The sequence below is a fragment of the Mobula birostris genome, chromosome 1 (genome assembly GCF_030028105.1).
Source record: "Mobula birostris isolate sMobBir1 chromosome 1, sMobBir1.hap1, whole genome shotgun sequence".
In the NCBI taxonomy this organism is placed as follows: Eukaryota; Metazoa; Chordata; class Chondrichthyes; order Myliobatiformes; family Myliobatidae; genus Mobula; species Mobula birostris.
The window spans coordinates 9,533,909-9,551,656 of NC_092370.1; the positions used below are offsets into that span (position 1 = coordinate 9,533,909).

Consider the following 17,748-nt stretch of genomic DNA (forward strand, 5'->3'; position numbering starts at 1 on the left):
CCCCATTGTCCTGCCTTCTCCTCATAACCTTCAACACCCTTATTAATTAAGAACTTATTAACTTCCACATTGAATATACCCAATGACCTAGACTCCACAGCCATCTTACTGAGGAAATTCACACATAGGCCTGTAAGCCCTATTCACTAACATACAGGAAATTCCATTAATAACTCTGCCTCCTCCCATGGTACTGCACCCAGACCATCGCCCTCCATTCCTCTTCCATCTATTTACCGATGCAAATGTCCCTTAAATGTTGAAATCAAACCCGTATTCACCACTTGTGCTGGCAGCTCATTCCACACTCTCACCACCCTGTCTGTGAAGCAGTTCCATCTCATGTTCCTCTTAGACAGTTCACCTTCCAACCTTAATTAATCCAGGATTAAACGGCTTGTCATATGAAAAGGGTTTAATGGCTCTGGGCCCATATTCGATATCATTCAGAAGAATGAGGGGTGACCTCATTGAAACCTATTAAATAGTTGAAAGGCCTAGAGTAGATGTTGAGAGGATGTTTCTTATGGTGGGAGTGTCTAAGACCAGAGGACACAGCCTCAGAATAGAGGGGTGCCCTTTTAGAACAGAGATGAGGAGGAGTTTCTTTAGCCAGAGAGTAGTGAATCTATGAAATTCATTGCCACAGGCAGCTGTTGAGGCCAAGTCTTTATGTTTATTTAAGGCAGACATCTTTGATTGAACAGGGCATAAAGGGATATGGGGGTAGGCGAAAGGTTGGGGCTGAAAGAGGAAATGGATCGGCCATGATGAGATGGTGGAGCAGACTCGATGGGCCAAATGGCCTAATTCTGCTCCTGTGTCTTATGGTCTTAACCTTCGTCTCACCCAACCACAGTGGAAAAGCCCGTCGTCATTTACCCTATTTTCACGCACAACTGTCTCTAGAGTTTACAGAGAATGGAGTGAAAGTCAAAAACCATCCAGTGAGCAGCAGTTCTGCCTTGTTACTGAGAAAGGTCAGAAGAGAATGGCCAGACTGGTTCAGGTTGACAAGAAGGTGACAGTAACTCAAATAACCACATAAAAAATTAATCTCAGGGTTGTATATGCACTTTGATAATAAAATTACTTTGAACTTTGTACAGCAGTGGTGTGCAGAAGAGCATCTCTGATCACACAACACACGGAACCTTGAAGTGGATGGGCTACAGCAGCAGAAGACCATGAACATGCTCCCAGTGGCCACTTTATTAGAAACAAGAGTTAGCTAAGACAGTGGCAACTGAATTTATAACATATTGTTCAGTGTACTCAATACTGTTAAATATTTCAACAGGAAGGCTAGTGGAGAAAATCACATTGAATTCCTTGCTGATGTTTTTCAATATATTCTTTTTTTCTCTCATTGTAGATAATTGGGACAATCCCTTTAATGTCGAACCCTACAGTGCCATCCAATCAAAATGCAGGTGGAACTCAAGGCATCCAAGTGCAACCAATTACCCCTCAGCTTCTGACTAATGCCCAAGGTCAGATCATTGCCACGGTGATTGGAAATCAGATCCTGCCAGTAATCAACACACAAGGAATTACACTGTCACCCATCAAGCCAAGCCAGCAGGTAAATATTTACCTCTTCCTATTCCGTCAGTGTTCATTTACCTTGCCAGGAGCGATACCCAAGGAGAAAAAAGTGGAAGGAGGCAAGGGTTAAGGTACAGATTAAAAATTTTAAAAAAATAGAGGGCAGATTAAAAATTGTACCTTCATTGTAACACACACAAATGCCAGAAGAAGTGGGATCAAAAGAATTCAGGAACACGGCAGGTCTCAGCCAGAAACTGTGACTCTTTATTTCTGTCCATAGATGCTGCCTGACTTGCTGAAATCCTCCTGCATTTTGTGTGTGTTACTCTGGATTTATCTGCAGAATCTCTCGTGTTTATCATTTAATTTTTCAAAAATCTGATGAATTAGCTCATGGAATTGAGGGATACACCATTGTGGAACTGCTCAGAATCAGAATCAGAATTAGGGTTAGTGTCACCAGCATATGTCATGACCTTGCAGTACCTTGCAATACATAATAATAAAGAAATAAACTGAATTACAGTATATATATATATATATATATATATATACAGAGAGAGAGAGAGAGAGAGAAATTAAACAAGTAGTGCAAAATTAGAAATAAAAAAGTGGTGAGGTAGTGTTTATGGGTTCAATGTCCATTCAGAAATCAGGTGGCAGAGGGGAAGAAGCTGTTCCTGAATCATTGATTCAGGCTTCTGTACCTTCTTCCTGATGGTAGCAATGAGAAGTCCTGCGTTATGGGGGTCCTCAACGATGGAATCCGCCTTTTTGAGGCATCTCTCCTTGAAGATATCCAAGATACTATGCAAGCTAGTGTTTTATAATTTTATAATTTTATAATTATAGTTTTATAATTGGACATCCATGGAAACCAAACTAACCATAATAACCTCTAAATAAAAACCCTACTAGCAAAACTAATAACGCCACTAACCTGGGGGTGAAAGCAGGTGTCTCAGAACAAACAATACGACTCTGGGAGCAGGAAATGTGATGTATAGGTCACAAATGTCATTAAAGTATCACAAGTGTTTTTTGAAGTGGACGTATTTACTCAAAGGCTTCATTGATCTGCACAAGCATCCCCTGTTTCCTACCTATTTTTCGACCTATTTCCCTTAAGGCATTGACTATTTTCTAAATGGGGAGAAAAATCTATCCTAGAATCTTTACTGTAATACCATGGGCTCGTAGCTTGTTATGCAGCCTCATATATGGCACCTTGTCAAAGGCCTTTTGAAAATCCAAGTAAACAACATCTACTGACTCTCCTTTGTCCATCCTGCTTGTTATTTTCTCAAAGAACTCCAACAGATTTGTCCAGAAAGGTTTTCCCTTGAGGGAACCATGCTGATTTTGGCTGATTTTAGCATGTGCCTCTAAGTACCCCGAAACCTCATCCTTAACAATGGACTCCAATGTCTTCCCAGCCACTGAGGTCAGGCTAAGTGGCCTATAATTTCCTTTCTTCTGCCTCCCTCCCTCCCTTCTTGAACAGTGAATTGACATTTGCAATTTTCCAGTCCTCAGGAACCATGCCAAAATCCTGTGATTCTTGAAGGATCATTACAAATGCCTTCACAATCTCTCTAGCTACCTCTTTCAGAACTCTCAGGTATAGTCCATCTGGTCCAGGTGACCCATCTATCTTCAGACCTTTCAGCTTCATAAAGCACCTTCTTCCGAGTAAAAGCAACTCCACTCACTTCTGCCCCTGACACTCTTGAACTTCCACCACACTACTGGTGTCTTCCACAGTGAAGACTGATGCAAAATACTTATTCAGTTCACCTGCCATTTCCCTGTCCCCCATTACTACCTCTCCAGCGTCATTTTCCAGCAGTCCAATATCTACTCTCACCTCTATTTAACTCTTCATATATCTGAAAAAAATATTGGTACCTTCTTTGATATCATTAGCTAGCTTACCTTCAAATTTCATCTTTTTGTTCCTTTTGGCTTTTTAGTTGCCTTTTGTTTTTTTTACAGAAAAAAACATCATTGTTAACTGATTTCTATAGTTCTGATATAGAAAACAGGGTGTTTTGTTCTAAGGGTGAAGTCTCCATCAGTACTTTTTACAGCATCCTGAGGGAATGTTCTTGTGGAGAGGCTGAGCAGCTGGGAAGGATCTGGGAGGAAGAGCTGGGAGTAAAAATTACAGCTGAAACATGGGAAGACATCTGTGATAGTGCTAAGAAAATTTCAATTTGTAATAGAACTAAAGCATTGCAACTCAAAATTCTGCATAGAGCCCATCTGACTCCAGATCATCTCTTGAAATTTAAGACAGGGGTTTCTCCAATGTGTTCCAAATGTAAAGTAAATACTGGAACTTTCACCTACTGTTTTTGGACTTGTCCCAAACTTCAGGCATACTGGGGTGTTATTTTGGGTGAAATGGAAAAAATTCTGAAGATGGAGCTTGAACTGGACCCAGTGTCTTTTCTCTTAGGCTTACCCAGCAGTCATATTATTAATGCACATCAGAAAAAACTTTTTAACATCCTGACTTTTTGTGTGAGGAAGAACATTTTACTTTGTTGGATATCCGATAAGGCCCCTGGACTTTTCGGTTGGCGTAAATTAATCATGGAATACATTCCTTTGGACTTTTTGATGTATGGTATACTCAAAAACAAATAGTTTTCATAAAACATGGCAACCTTTTCTGCAGTATGTAGATGTAAACCTGTCTGCTATACTAATAAGGGCTTCTGTATAGGATGTTGTGGTGATGTCTATACTTTGATGGAAGTGTTCTGATAGCTGATATCTGTGAGGGGAAGAAATGTAAATGTATCTCGAAATTGAAAGTTTTGTTATGCTGAGCAATAAATAAATAAATACATAAATAAACAGATTTTTAAAAATTAAAGAGTTTCCCAATCCTCTAACCTGACTAGTTTTTGCTCTATTATATGCCCTCTCTTTTGCTTTTATGTTGGCTTTGACTTCTCTTGTCAGCCACAATTGTTTCATCCTGCGTCTAGAATACTTCTTCTTTGGGATGTGTCTATCCTGCGCCTTCCAAATTGCTCCCAGAAACTCCCGCCATTGCCATTCTGCTGTCATTGCTGCTAGAGTCCCCTTCCAATCAATTTTGACCAGCACCTCTCTCATGTCTCTGTAATCTGACATTCACTTTACTCCACAGTAATAACGATGCATCTGACATTAGCTTCTCCGTCTCAAATTGCAGGGAGAATTCTATCATATTATCATCACTGTCTCCTAAGGGTTCCTTTACCTTAAGCTCCCTAAACAAATCCGGTCCATTACAAATCCGACCCAATCAAAAGTAACTGATGGGCTCAACCATAAGCTACTCTAAAAAGCCATCTTGTAGGCATTCTACAATTTCCCTCTTTAGGGATCCAGCACCAACCTGATTTTCACAATCCACCTGCATATTGAAATCCCCTATGACAATAATAACATTTCCCTTTTGGAATGCATTTTCTACCTCCATTGGTAATTTGTAGCCCAAATCCTGGCCTCTTTTTGGATGCCTATGTATAATTATATAATTCCTATCAGGGTCTTCATACCCTTGCAGTTCCTCAAATCTTCCCACAACAATTCCACATCTTCTGTTCCTATGTCACCTCTTTCTAAGGATTTGATTTCATTTTTTTTCCCAACAGAGCCACGCTACCTCATCTGCCTACCTGCCTGTCCTTTCAATACAATGTGTATCTTTGGATGTTAAACTCCCAATGATAATCTTCTTTCAGCCAAGACTCAGTGATGCCCACAATGTCACAGCTGCCAACCTCCAAATGCACTACAAGATAATCCACCTAATTCCGTATACTGTGTGCATTCAAATATAACACCTTCAGTCTGTGTCCGCCACCCTTGCAGTCCCCCTGTTACACTGCAACTCATCCCACTGACGGCAGTTATCCCCTATCACCTGCCTGTCCTTCCTGACAGTCTCACCACACACTGCCTCTGCTTGTATACCGACCACCCCATCCTCAGCCCTCTCCCTCAGTTTCCCATCCCCCTGCTAAATTAGCTTAAATTTACTGTGCAGTTTACTGCGCTGCTCACTACCTTCACTTTAATTATATTTTATTAACTTATTTGTGGCAATGTTTTGGTGTATGTGCTGTGTGTGATATCTGTTTTGTGGGTGCACCGTGGTCCACAGAAACATTGCTTCATTTGATTGTATATCTATGTACAGTCAGGTGACACAAGCGGACAAAGTGATGACAGAGGTTGCATTGAGTATAAGTCTGGGACGTCATGTTGCTGATATTGCTGAGACCACAGCTGGAATATTGTGTGTATTTCTAGTCACCGTACGATAGGATTAAGCCAAAGAGAGTACAGAAAAGAAAAGATGGTGGGACAGGAAGATTTGACTTACACAGGTAGGCTAGGACTGTTTTCCCTGGGGTTGGAGGATTCTGAGGGCTGACCTTTTAGAAGTTTGTAACATCATGAGGGACATGAATAAGGTGGACAGTCACAGTCCTTTTCCCAAAGTTATCTGCCACGCCAAATGAGGCAGGCAATCTTGCTCTTTTCATAATCATGATGGTTCTTGGCAAATTTTTCTACAGAAGTGGTTTGCCATTGCCTTCTTCAGGGCAGTGTCTTTACAAGATGGATGGCCCCAACCATTATCAATACTCTTCAGAGATTGTCTGCCTGGTGTCAGTGGTCACATAACCAGGACTTGTGATAAGCACCAGCTGCTCATACGATCATTCACCACCTGCTTCCATGGCTTCACGTGACCCTGATCGGGGGGTCTACACCTTGCCCAAGGGTGACCTGCAGGCTAGCAGAGGGAAGAAGCGCCTTACACCTCCTTTGGTACAGACGTATCTCCACACTACCGCCCTTATGTTCTAAAACAGAGCAGAAGATGCTGGAAATGCCCAGCAGGTCAGTCTGCATCTCTGGGAAGAGAAACCCCAAGCAGAGAGCTGGCTGTCTGGACCAAAGAATATACAACACAGAGCATAGGAAATTGCAGCACAGTTCGGGCAAGGACTTTTCTCAGGGCAAAAATGGTTAATATGAGAGGGGTATGATTTTAAGGCGATGGGGGAAAGTATAAGTGGGATGTCAGAGTTAGGTTCTTTACACAGAGAGTGGTGGGTGCTTTTGGCCCACAAGGTTGTCTCAGTCTTTTAACCTACTCTAGAATCAATCAAACTTTTCCCTCCATTTTACTTTCATCCATGTGCCTGTCAGAGTCCCTTAAATGTCCCTAAGATATCTGCCTCTACCACCATTTTGGCAACATTCACCCACCACTCTAGTATGACGCAGTACAGCACATTACAGTACAGCACATTACAGGTCCTTCGGCCCACAATGTTGTGCCGACCCTCAAACCCTGCCTCCCATATAACCCCCCACTTTAAATTCCTCCATATACCTGTCTAGTAGTCTCTAAACTTCACTAGTGTATCTGCCTCCACCACTGACTCAGGCAGTGCATTCCACACACCAACCACTCTCTGAGTAAAAAACCTTCCTCTAATATCCCCCTTGAACTTCCCACCCCTTACCTTAAAGCCATGTCCTCTTGTATTGAGCAGTGGTGCCCTGGGGAAGAGGCGCTAGCTATCCACTCTATCTATTCCTCTTATTATCTTGTACACCCCTATCATGTCTCCTCTCATCCTCCTTCTCTCCAATGAGTAAAGCCCTAGCTCCCTTAATCTCTGATCATAATGCATACTCTCTAAACCAGGCAGCATCCTGGTAAGTCTCCTCTATACCCTTTCCAATGCTTCCACATTCTTCCTATAGTGAGGCGACCAGAACTGGACACAGTACTCCAAGTGTGGCCTAACCAGAGTTTTACAGAGCTGCATCATTACATTGCGACTCTTAAACTCTACCCCTTGACTTATGAAAGCTAACACCCCATAAGCTTTCTTAACTACCCTATCTACCTGTGAGGCAACTTTCAGGGATCTGTGGACATATACCCCAGATCCCTCTGCTGCTCCACACTACCAAGTATCCTGCCATTTACTTTGTACTCTGCCTCGGAGTTTGTCCTTTCAAAGTGTTACCACCTCACACTTCTCCGGGTTGAACTCCATCTGCCACTTCTCAGCCCACTTCTGCATCCTGTCAATGTCTCTCTGCAATCTTCGACAATCCTCTACACTATCTGCAACACCACCAACCTTTGTGTCATCTGCAAACTTGCCAACCCACCCTTCTACCTCCACATCCAGGTCATTAATAAAAATCACGAAAAGTAGAGGTCCCAGAACAGATCCTTGTGGGACACCACTAGTCACAATCCTCCAATCTGAATGTACTCCCTCCACCACAACCCTCTGCCTTCTGCAGGCAAGCCAATTCTGAATCCACCTGGCCAAACTTCCCTGGATCCCATGCCTTCTGACTTTCTGAATAAGCCTACCGTGTGGAACCTTGTCAAACGCCTTACTAAAATCCATATAGATCAGATTCACTGCACTAGCCTCAGGACCCTCACTACCAGTTTCAGGAAAAGTTATTACCGCTCAACCATCAGGCTCTTAAACCAGAGGGAATAACTTCACTGAACTTTACTTGCCACATCTCTGAACTGTTCTCCCAACCTGTGGACTCACTTTCAAGGGTCTTCATCTCATGTTACTGATACTTATTTATTCATTCATTCATTTGTTTAATTATTTATTCATTCTCTTTTGTAATTGCACAGATCGTTGTGTTTTTCTTCCACATTGGTTGTTTGCCCGGCCTGTTCGGTACGGTCTTTCATTGATTCTATTGTGTTACTTGTGTTTACTGTGTATGCCCACAAGAAAATGAATCTCAGGGTTGTATATTGTGACATATACATACTTGGATACTCTGAACTTTGAAGTTTGGGAGTGAAGGGAGAATATTTGAACTTTGAACTTTGGGAGTGACAGGAGAATGGCAGGAGAGAGTGGGTTCATTCAGAAGAAAGGCAGATTGAACCTCATTCATTGGAAAGGCAGACTGAACAAGCAGGGAAGGATGTGAATTCCATGCCCTCTTAATTTTTGGCTTGAGTCTGCAACCTTTGTCCAATGAACTGAGTATCTAATGCCAGAAGGAAGGAAGGATCAAAGTGCCCCTCAGAGAGCACATAATGTACGATATCAGGTTATCCACTCCTTTTGCACTACTTACCTTTCTTTTGGGTGGTGGGGTGGAAATACGTCTCTACCAAAGGAGGTGTAAGGTGCTCCTTCCTTCCGCTGGCCTGCAGGTCACCCTTGGACAAGATGTAGCACCTGCTTAGTCTTTTCGATCAGGGTCACATAGAGCCACGGAAGCAGGTGGTGGATGGTCGTATGAGCAGCTGGTGCAGATCACAAGTCCTGGTTATGCGACCACTGATGCCAGGCAGACAATCTCTGAGGAGTATTGATAATGATTGGGGGTCACCCGTCTTGTAAAGACGCTGGCAATGGCAAGTCACCTCTGCAGAAAAATTTGCCAAGGACAATCATAATCACCATGATCATCTACGTCATATGACATGGCACAAAATGATGATGATGTTGGCTTATTTTTGTATTTCTTACTGTAAATTATAATGTATCGCACTGTACTCTTGCCTCAAAACAACAAATTCCTCGACATTTCACAACAAACTCACCACCCTCTGAATGAAGAAGTTTCCCCTCATGTTCCCCTTAAACTTTTCACCTTTCACCCTTAACCTATGACCTCTGGTTGTTGTTCCACCCAACCTCAGTAGAAAAAGCCTGCTTGTATTTACTGTATCTATACCACTCATAACTTTGTATACCTCTATCTCTCCTCAGTCATCTATATTCCAAGGAATAAGGTCTTAACCTATTCAGTTTTTCCTTATAACTCAGGTCCCCCAGACCCGGCAACATCCTTGTACATTTTTCTGTATTCTTCCAACCGTATTTACACCTTTTCTTTAGGTAGGTGACCAAAGCTGCACATAATACTCTAAATTGGGCCTCATCAATGTCTTATACAACTTCAACATAACATCCCATCTCCTGTACTTAATACTTTGATTAATGAAGGCCAATGTGCCAAAAACTTTCTTTATGACACTATCTACCTGTGACGCCTCTTTCAACGAATTCTGGACCTCCCAGATTCTTTTGTTCTACCCCACTCCCTAGTGCCCTACTGTTCACTGTGTAAGACCTACCCTGGTTGGGCCGACCAAAGTGCAAAACCTCACACTTGTCAGCATTAAATTCCATCTGTCATTTTTCAGCCCATTTTCCCAGCTGATGCAGATCCCTCTGCAAGCCATGGTAGAATTCCTCGCTGTCTACTGCACCCCTAATCTGGTTGTGTCATTGCAAATTTGCTGATCCAGTTAACCACACTATCATCTGGATCATTGATATTGATGACAAACATCAAAGGACCCAGCACCGATCCCTGCGGCACTCCACTAGTCACAAGCCTCCAGTCAGAGAGGCAACCATCTATTATCGCTCTCTGGCTTCTCCCACAAAGCCAATGTCTAATCCAATTTGCTACCTCATCCTGAATGCCGAGCGACTGAACATTTCTGACCAACTTCCCATGTGAGACCTTGTCAAATGCCTTGCTAAAGTCCATGTAGACAACATCCACTGCCTTGCCTTCATCCACTTTCCTAGTAACTTCCTCAAAAAACTCTATAAGATTGGTTAGACATGACCAGCCATGCACAAAGCCACACTGACTATCCTTAATCAGTCCATGTCTATTCAAATACTTATATATCCAGTCCCTTAGAATATCTTCCAATAACTTTCCCACAACTGACTCACCAGCTGATAATTTCCTGGTGTCTGTTTAGTGCCTTTTTGAAACAGCAGAACAATATTGCCTACACTTCAATCCTCTGCTACCTCCCCTGTCGCTAAGGGTGTTTTAAATATCACTGCTCGGGCCCTGGCAAGTTATGCACTTGCCTCCCGTGAGGTCTGAGGGAGCACCTTGTCAGGTCCTGGGGATTTATCCACCCTGATTTGCCTCAAGATAGCAAACATCTCCTCTTCTGTAATCTGTACAGGGTCCATGAAGTCGATGCCGCTTTGTTTCACTTCAATAGATTCTGTGTCCACATTCTGAGTAAATACAGATGCAAAAAAATAATTTAAGATCTCCCCCATCTGCCTTGGCTCCACACACAGATTACCACTCTAGTCTTCCAGAGGACCAATTTTATCTCCAGCAATCATATAAACCATATAACCATATAACAATTACAGCACGGAAACAGGCCATCTCGGCCCTTCTAGTCCGTGCTGAACTCTTACTCTCACCTAGTCCCACCGACCTGCACTCAGCCCATAACCCTCCATTCCTTTCCTGTCCATATAGCTATCCAATTTAACTTTAAATGACAACATCGAACCTACCTCAACCACTTCTGCTGGAAGCTCATTTCACACAGCTACCACTCTCTGAGTAAAGAAGTTCCCCCTCATGTTACCCCTAAACTTTTACCCTTTAAATCTCAACTCAGGTCCTCTTGTTTGAATCTCCCCCACTCTCAATGGAAAAAGTCTATCCACGTCAGCTCTATCTATCCCCCTCATAATTTTAAATACCTCTATCAAGTCCCACCTCTACCTTCTACGCTCCAAAGAATAAAGACCCAACTTGTTCAACCTTTCTCTGTAACTTAGGAGATGAAACCCAGGTAACATTCTAGTAAATCTAGAAATCCTTTTGCTCTTAACAAATCTGTTGAACCCCTTAGGATTCTCCTTCACTTTGTCTGCTAGAGCAACTTCATGCCTTCTTTTAGCCCTCTTGATTTCTTTATTAAGTGTTCCCTTGCATTTCTTATACCCCATAAACACCTCGTTTGTTCCTACCTGCTATGCACCTCTTTTTTTCTCTTAACCAGGGCTTCAATATCTCTTGAAAACCAACATCCCCTACACTTGTTATCTTTACATTTTATTCTTCAGGCATATACAAGCTACTGTATGTACTCTCAAAATCTTGCTTTTGAAGGCCTCCCACTTACCAAGTACACTACTGCCAGAAAACACCTGTCCCAATCCACACTTCCCAGATCATTACTAATACCATTAACATGGAGCCAAGTTAATTACAGTTCATTGTCACCCTGGACACAAGAGGTTCTGCAGATGCCAGAAATCTTGAACAACACACACAAAACCCTGGAGGAGTTCAGCAGGTCAGGCAGCATCTGTGGAGGGAAGTGCACGGTCAACGTCAACTTGAACTTAAACGTTTCTGGCCAAGAGTCCTGATGAAGGGTCTCGGCCTGAAATATCAACTGTTCATTGCACTCCATAGATTTCCCAGTGGTCTACATTTTTAATTCCAGTCCCCATTTCTATTCCGACATGTCAGTCCATGGCTTCCTCTACTTCCATGGTGAGGCCAATCTGAGGCAGGAGGAGCGCAACATCTTAATTCCGTCTTGGTGGCCTCCAACCTGAGGGTATCAACACTGAATTTTTCCAGCTTCCAGTAATTTCACCCCCTCCCCTTCGTTCCTTTTCCATTCCCCACCCTGGCTCCCTTCTCGCCCCTTCTCTTGCCTCGCCTGCCTATACCCTCTGTCTGGTGCCCCTCCTTTCAAGTGTTTATGACCTGTTTTTGTTGGTGGTGTTAGTGGAAGAAAAATATTGGGAGAATTGTCTGCACTTTTTTAACTGTTGCCACGGGATCTTTTACTTCATTGGCACCCTCGGTTGACATTTAGACCTTAAAACCATAGGACAAAGGGAGCATAATCAGTTCATTGTCCATTGAGCCTACTCTGCTATTCAATCTATCTATGTCTTCAACATTCCATAGGTTTCAAAGAGATACCCCCCTCATTTTTCTAAACTCCAGGGCCATCAAACGCTCCTCATACATTAACCATTTCATTCCTGGATCACTTTTGTGAGCCTCTGGACCCTCGCCAGTGCCAGCTCATCCTTTCTAAGTTGAGGCCTTCATTGGTCAAGGTCAAAAATCCCAACTGTATCGATATGCCAGCCAGTAGGTAAACCAGGAGAGTAGAATATGGAGAGCAAGCTGTTGCCTGTGTAGTAGACTCTCCCTCTCCGCACAGCTGATGAACCCAAAGAAACGGCAGAGACCGATACAGTTCGGTACCAGTGGCATCGCAGGAGTTGCCAGTCAGCGTTGAACTCAACACAGGACTGCCTTAGGGACTCCAGCTCCGGATTTTTTCTTGGGGTTACTCCTGAAGTTTCCTGCATGAGTGGGTACAACCACAAGGTAGCGGAGGTTTGAGATCAGAGTTTTACTTCTCCTAGGTAAGCTGCCAACCACTGCTGACAAACCCCCCTCTGCCCAAAGCGACTGATTTTAAGGTGCCAGTAATTCGCCCTTTCCCTTCCTCCTGCCCGTAGGAACAGTTCCACCAGGCACGATAGCTGAGCCACATGTAAAGGCCAGGAGCTGGACTTGGCTGAATTGAATTGAATTGACTTTATCCTTACATCCTTCATATACACGAGGAGTAACAATCTTCATGTTACGTCTCCGTTCAAATGTGCAATTATATTAATTTATAATAAATATTATGTACAACAGGACAGCCAATATAACATAGAAATACAGTTGTGTCAGCATGAATTAAGCAGTCTGATGGCCTGGTGGAAGAAGCTGTCCCGGAGCCTGTTGGTCCTGGCTTTTATGCTGCGGTACCGTTTCCCAGATGTTAGCAGCTGGAACAGTTTGTGGTTGGGGTGACTCGGGTCTCCAATGATCCTTGGTAGAGACTATTTAAGATGCATGCCATTAGGAGCATTTAATAGATAGTGGGAGCTCTTCAATTGTGGTCTGACTAATGCCTTATAAAACCTCGGCATCACATATTCTAGTCCTCCTGAAATGAATGCTAACATTCCCTGCCACCAACACAACCTCAAGTTAACCTGTAGGGAATCCTGCACGAGGGCTTTGCACCTCTGATTTCTGAATTCACATCCTGTTTCGAAAATATTGTTTAAATGTATAGCCAAAAGGGAGGTTTGATGGAGGTGTACAAAATTATGAGGGGCATGGAGAGGGTAAATGCAGGAAGGTTTGCACCCACTGAGGGCGGGTGAGACTAGAATAAGAGTTCATGGGTTAAGGGTGAAAAGTGAAATGTTTAAGGGAAAGTTCTCTCAAAATGTGGTGGAAGTGGTTCAATTTCAACATTTAAGAAACATTTGGATAGGAGTATGGTTGGGAGGGGTATGGAGGTCTATGGTCTGGGTGCAGGCCGATTAACAGTTCAGCTTGGACGAGATGGGCTGAAGGGCCTGTTTCTGTGCTGTCGTGCTCTATGATTCTATTCTTTGAAGCATTAGATCTGGTTTATGTGAAAACGTGTGAGTACTGATAATTGCTTTTCTGAACAAGTGAGTGTATTCTAACCTTTGGCCGTATGTTTGTGTGTTCTCTTTCCCCGCAGCCACCGCAGCCACAGCACCCGCAGGTAGGCCACGCAGTGTCGCAGGCTAACCTTCTGCACATGGCACATGGGCAGTCCTCCCTCGCACAAAGCCCGGTGCGTCAGGCCTGCTCTTCCTCCTCTTCGTCCTGTTCATCTTCAGCTCTGAGTGTCGGACAGTTAGTGAGCAGTAAGTAGGGGCTTCTCTCCGCAACGTTTTCCGCCCACCTCCTTTGTTCTCAGACAAGCACTCTGATGGGTTTAAAAATGCATCTGGCACAGAATCTTTGGTCTGTAGTTTCTTTCTAGAGTTCTGTCAAGGCCAGCTCAGTTCAAAGTTTCAAAGTACATTCAATATCAGAGAACGGATACTATATACAGGTTTCCCCCGCCATCCGAAGGTAGAGCGTTCCTATGAAACAGTTCGTAAGCCGGAATGTCGTAAAGTGAAGAAGCAATTACCATTTATTCATATGGGAAAATTTTGTGAGCGCTCGCAGACCCAAAAATAACCTACCAAATCATGCCAAATAACACATAAAACCTAAAATAACAGTAACATATAGTAAAACCAGGAATCATATGATAAATACACAGCCTATATAAAGTAGAAATACTTTTCCACAATCATTGCTGCACTGTTCTCCGTAGCGAAAATCTCACACAAGCGCTCTCGGCAACAACACAGCGCAAGCGCTATTGGCAGAAAATCTCACGCAAGTGCTGTTGGCAAAAACACTCTCTCCAGTAAACTTTAAGCTGCCAAATCATATCAAATAACTCGTAAAAATACACAGCCGATATAAAGTAGAAATAATGTATGTACAATGTAGTATCACTTATGGAATCGGGAAGACAGCGCAGAGCACACTGATGGTGGTGTGTTAGACTGAGTCATCGGAGTTTGGGTGGTGCAGTGGCCCCCACCCTCCGGGCAGCGAACTGATACCGATCCACGAAGCATGCAGGGGTACAGCGGTAGCCAGGAGGCACACAGCACATCTTTAAGAAAAAAGCCGAAATAAACATGCTAATTAGTTAGGTGCCGCCCAGCACGTAAATGTTGGCCCAGATCAGATGCGATTGCCGATTGCGTCGCCTCTGATCTGGGCCGACAATTACGTGCCGGGCGGCACCTAATTATTTAGCATGTTTATTTCGGCTTTTTTCTTAAAGATTTGCTGTGTGCCTCCCGGCTACCGCTGCATTCTCCACGAATCGGTATCTGTCCGCAGTCAGGGGGTGGGGGTGGGGGTGGTGGGACACTGGGGTGTCATCTCATCATCATCTGTTTCCATTAGGGCAGGCAGCTCATCTTCTCCTATGACTGCCCGCCTCAATGTCAAAGGTCGAGGTTCGTCGTCTGCTGTGGCTGATGTGGAAGGCTTGCTTGACTGCTGAGCCTCGCGCATTTTTCTATCATACAGTTCTTTGTAAGGACTCAAACCATCCTGCAAGTATCCCCTAAACCTACGTACCCTTTCAAAAGTAAAGTCATATTGTATCGTTGCAGCGAAAATCTCACGCAGTTGCTTCACGTTCAGTTCGCTACTGCATTCGGTTTCGATTGTTATCCTTTCCTCTTCCAATTGCATCAGCTCTTCATCTATCAGTTCTTCGTCATGAGATGCCAAAACCTCTTCAACATCATCTTCGTCAGCTTCCACAAGCCAAACTCACGTTGTCCTTACTTCGTTCACCACGATCAAAACGCTTAATTATGTCTAGTTTTACGCTAAGTGTAACACCCTTATGAGCTCTTTCAGGCTTTTCCGACGCCTTAGAACTCATCTTGCTAATGGCTGCTCACAGACATGTGTTTAAGCAATGCCGGCGAGAATGCCATTCCAAATCCGAGGGAGAGCAGCTGCTCAGGACGTGCGCTGCTTTTTATCGCACGCTGATTTTTTTTGTAACAGTGAAAACACCTTCTGTTAGCAAAAACAGGGAACTAATGTAGGTCTTTCGTAACAGTGAGGTTTCGTAAAGTGAACACTCGAAAAGCAGGGGACACCTGTACAACCTGAAATTCATCCTCTTCACAGACATCCACAAAACAAAGAAACCCCATAGAATGATAGAAACATCGAAGCCCTGACTCTTTCCTCGCACAAGCAACAGCAAAAGCATCGACCTCCTCCACCCCCACCCACACCAGTAGAAGCACCGACCCCCACCTCCACCCCCCCCACACACACACACACACGTGCGGGCAGCAGCAGATGCACCAAAGAGTGCGTTGACCCAGAGTCCATCAAACTACAGTTCACAAACCGCACTTCGGTGTCTCAGACTCTCCACTGAGGGAGAGGGGGGTTGCTCTTGCCACAGCGAGAGCAGGGGCCAGAAACTCGCTGTTCCAGAGTTACAATCTTCTGCATCACTTCACCAAGCCAGTTCTCATTGAGAGTCAAACTTAGAAGATTTTTACGGATCAGAATTAGAAACTCTACAGATTCTAATCAGACAAGGGAGCAAAGCTAGAGTATCCAGCCCATTGAGTCTGCTCCGCCATTTGATTATGGCTGACATATTTTCCTTCTCAACCCCTTCTCCCTTTAACCTTTGACCCCCCCCCCCCCCAGTATCTATCAACCTCCACTTTAAATATACCCAATCACTTGGTCACCGCAGCCGTCTGTGGCAATGAATTCCCACCCGTTGGCTAAAGAGATTCCTCCTCATCTCTGTTCTAAAGGGACATCTTTCTATTCTGAGTCTGTGCCTCGGATTCTAGACTTGTTCCACGATGCAAAAGTTGTCAACCTGGGGTCAATGAACCCATTGCTAAATGGCATTGGTCCATGACATAAAAAAGATTGGGTGCCATAATGTATGGATCTATTTCCTTTGGAGCAATGACCCCCCCCCCCCGCCACAACCAGCACTACATATTGATCTGTTGGCTGTGCAGGCACTGTTGCCTTTGCATGCACATTGTTTTCTGTCTCTGTCTCTCTCTCTGTCTCTCTCTCTCTCTCTCACTGCAATGTGAATAAACCAGTTAAAGCCATCTCCCCGTGTGCGTGCTTTTATTTAATCGGGATGTAGCTGTGCACAGGCGCAACGAATTGGCGACAGGTACGAACCTGAATATCAGAAAATATCACGAACCACACCAACAGCTGCAGGATGAAACAGCAAGAGTTAAGCAGCACGAGAAAGCTCTCATGGAGGCTAACAAAGGAACGCGTGAGTAACTGTAAAAGACGCGCTGAATTTAAAGTGCAGATAACGTGGCGATGGCTTCAGTCAGGAAAGTTGTTGAATTTGATAGCACTAATGAAGGCTGGGAGTCATATATCGAGAAGGTTGAATTGTATTGTAACAAGAGCAACGTGGAGGAACAAAAGAAAGTCCCTGCACTTTTTAGCTCAATGGGCCTGTCTCTTATGCAACTTAGCAACCTCTGGAAACCCAGCAAGTAAGACATTCGATGGATGTAGTTTGATGGTTACAATTTTACAAAATCACTTGACCCCTAAACCACTGGTAATAGCTGAGAGATTTAGATTTTACAAAAGGAACCAGTCAAAGATGAAAACATTTCTGAATACATTGCAGAAATGCACAAAATTCCCAGTACTGTGACTTCAGAGACAAACTCTCTGATAGATTAAGGGACAGGCTTGTATGTGGCATGCATAGTCAAAGCACTCTAAAGAGACTATTACTGAACGAGACCTAACCTTAGAACAGGCATTGACCATTGCAATATCGTTAGAGACTGCAGCAAAGGATGCAGCAGAACTACAGAACAGGAGGTTAGAATGTGAAATGTACAAAATATCCCTGAATGGTAC

At 43.7% G+C, this 17,748-nt stretch overlaps 1 protein-coding gene across 1 annotated transcript in view; it reads left to right on the forward strand.

Annotated features, from left to right (window-relative positions):
* The window catches only part of pou6f2 (POU class 6 homeobox 2), a 688,493-nt gene that overhangs the window by 633,109 nt on the left and 37,636 nt on the right, over nucleotides 1-17,748 (forward strand). The window contains exons 7-8 of the mRNA XM_072239558.1: nucleotides 1,376-1,585; nucleotides 13,967-14,135. Coding sequence (XP_072095659.1) covers nucleotides 1,376-1,585; nucleotides 13,967-14,135 — 379 coding nt within the window. The remainder of the gene's footprint in view (nucleotides 1-1,375; nucleotides 1,586-13,966; nucleotides 14,136-17,748) is intronic.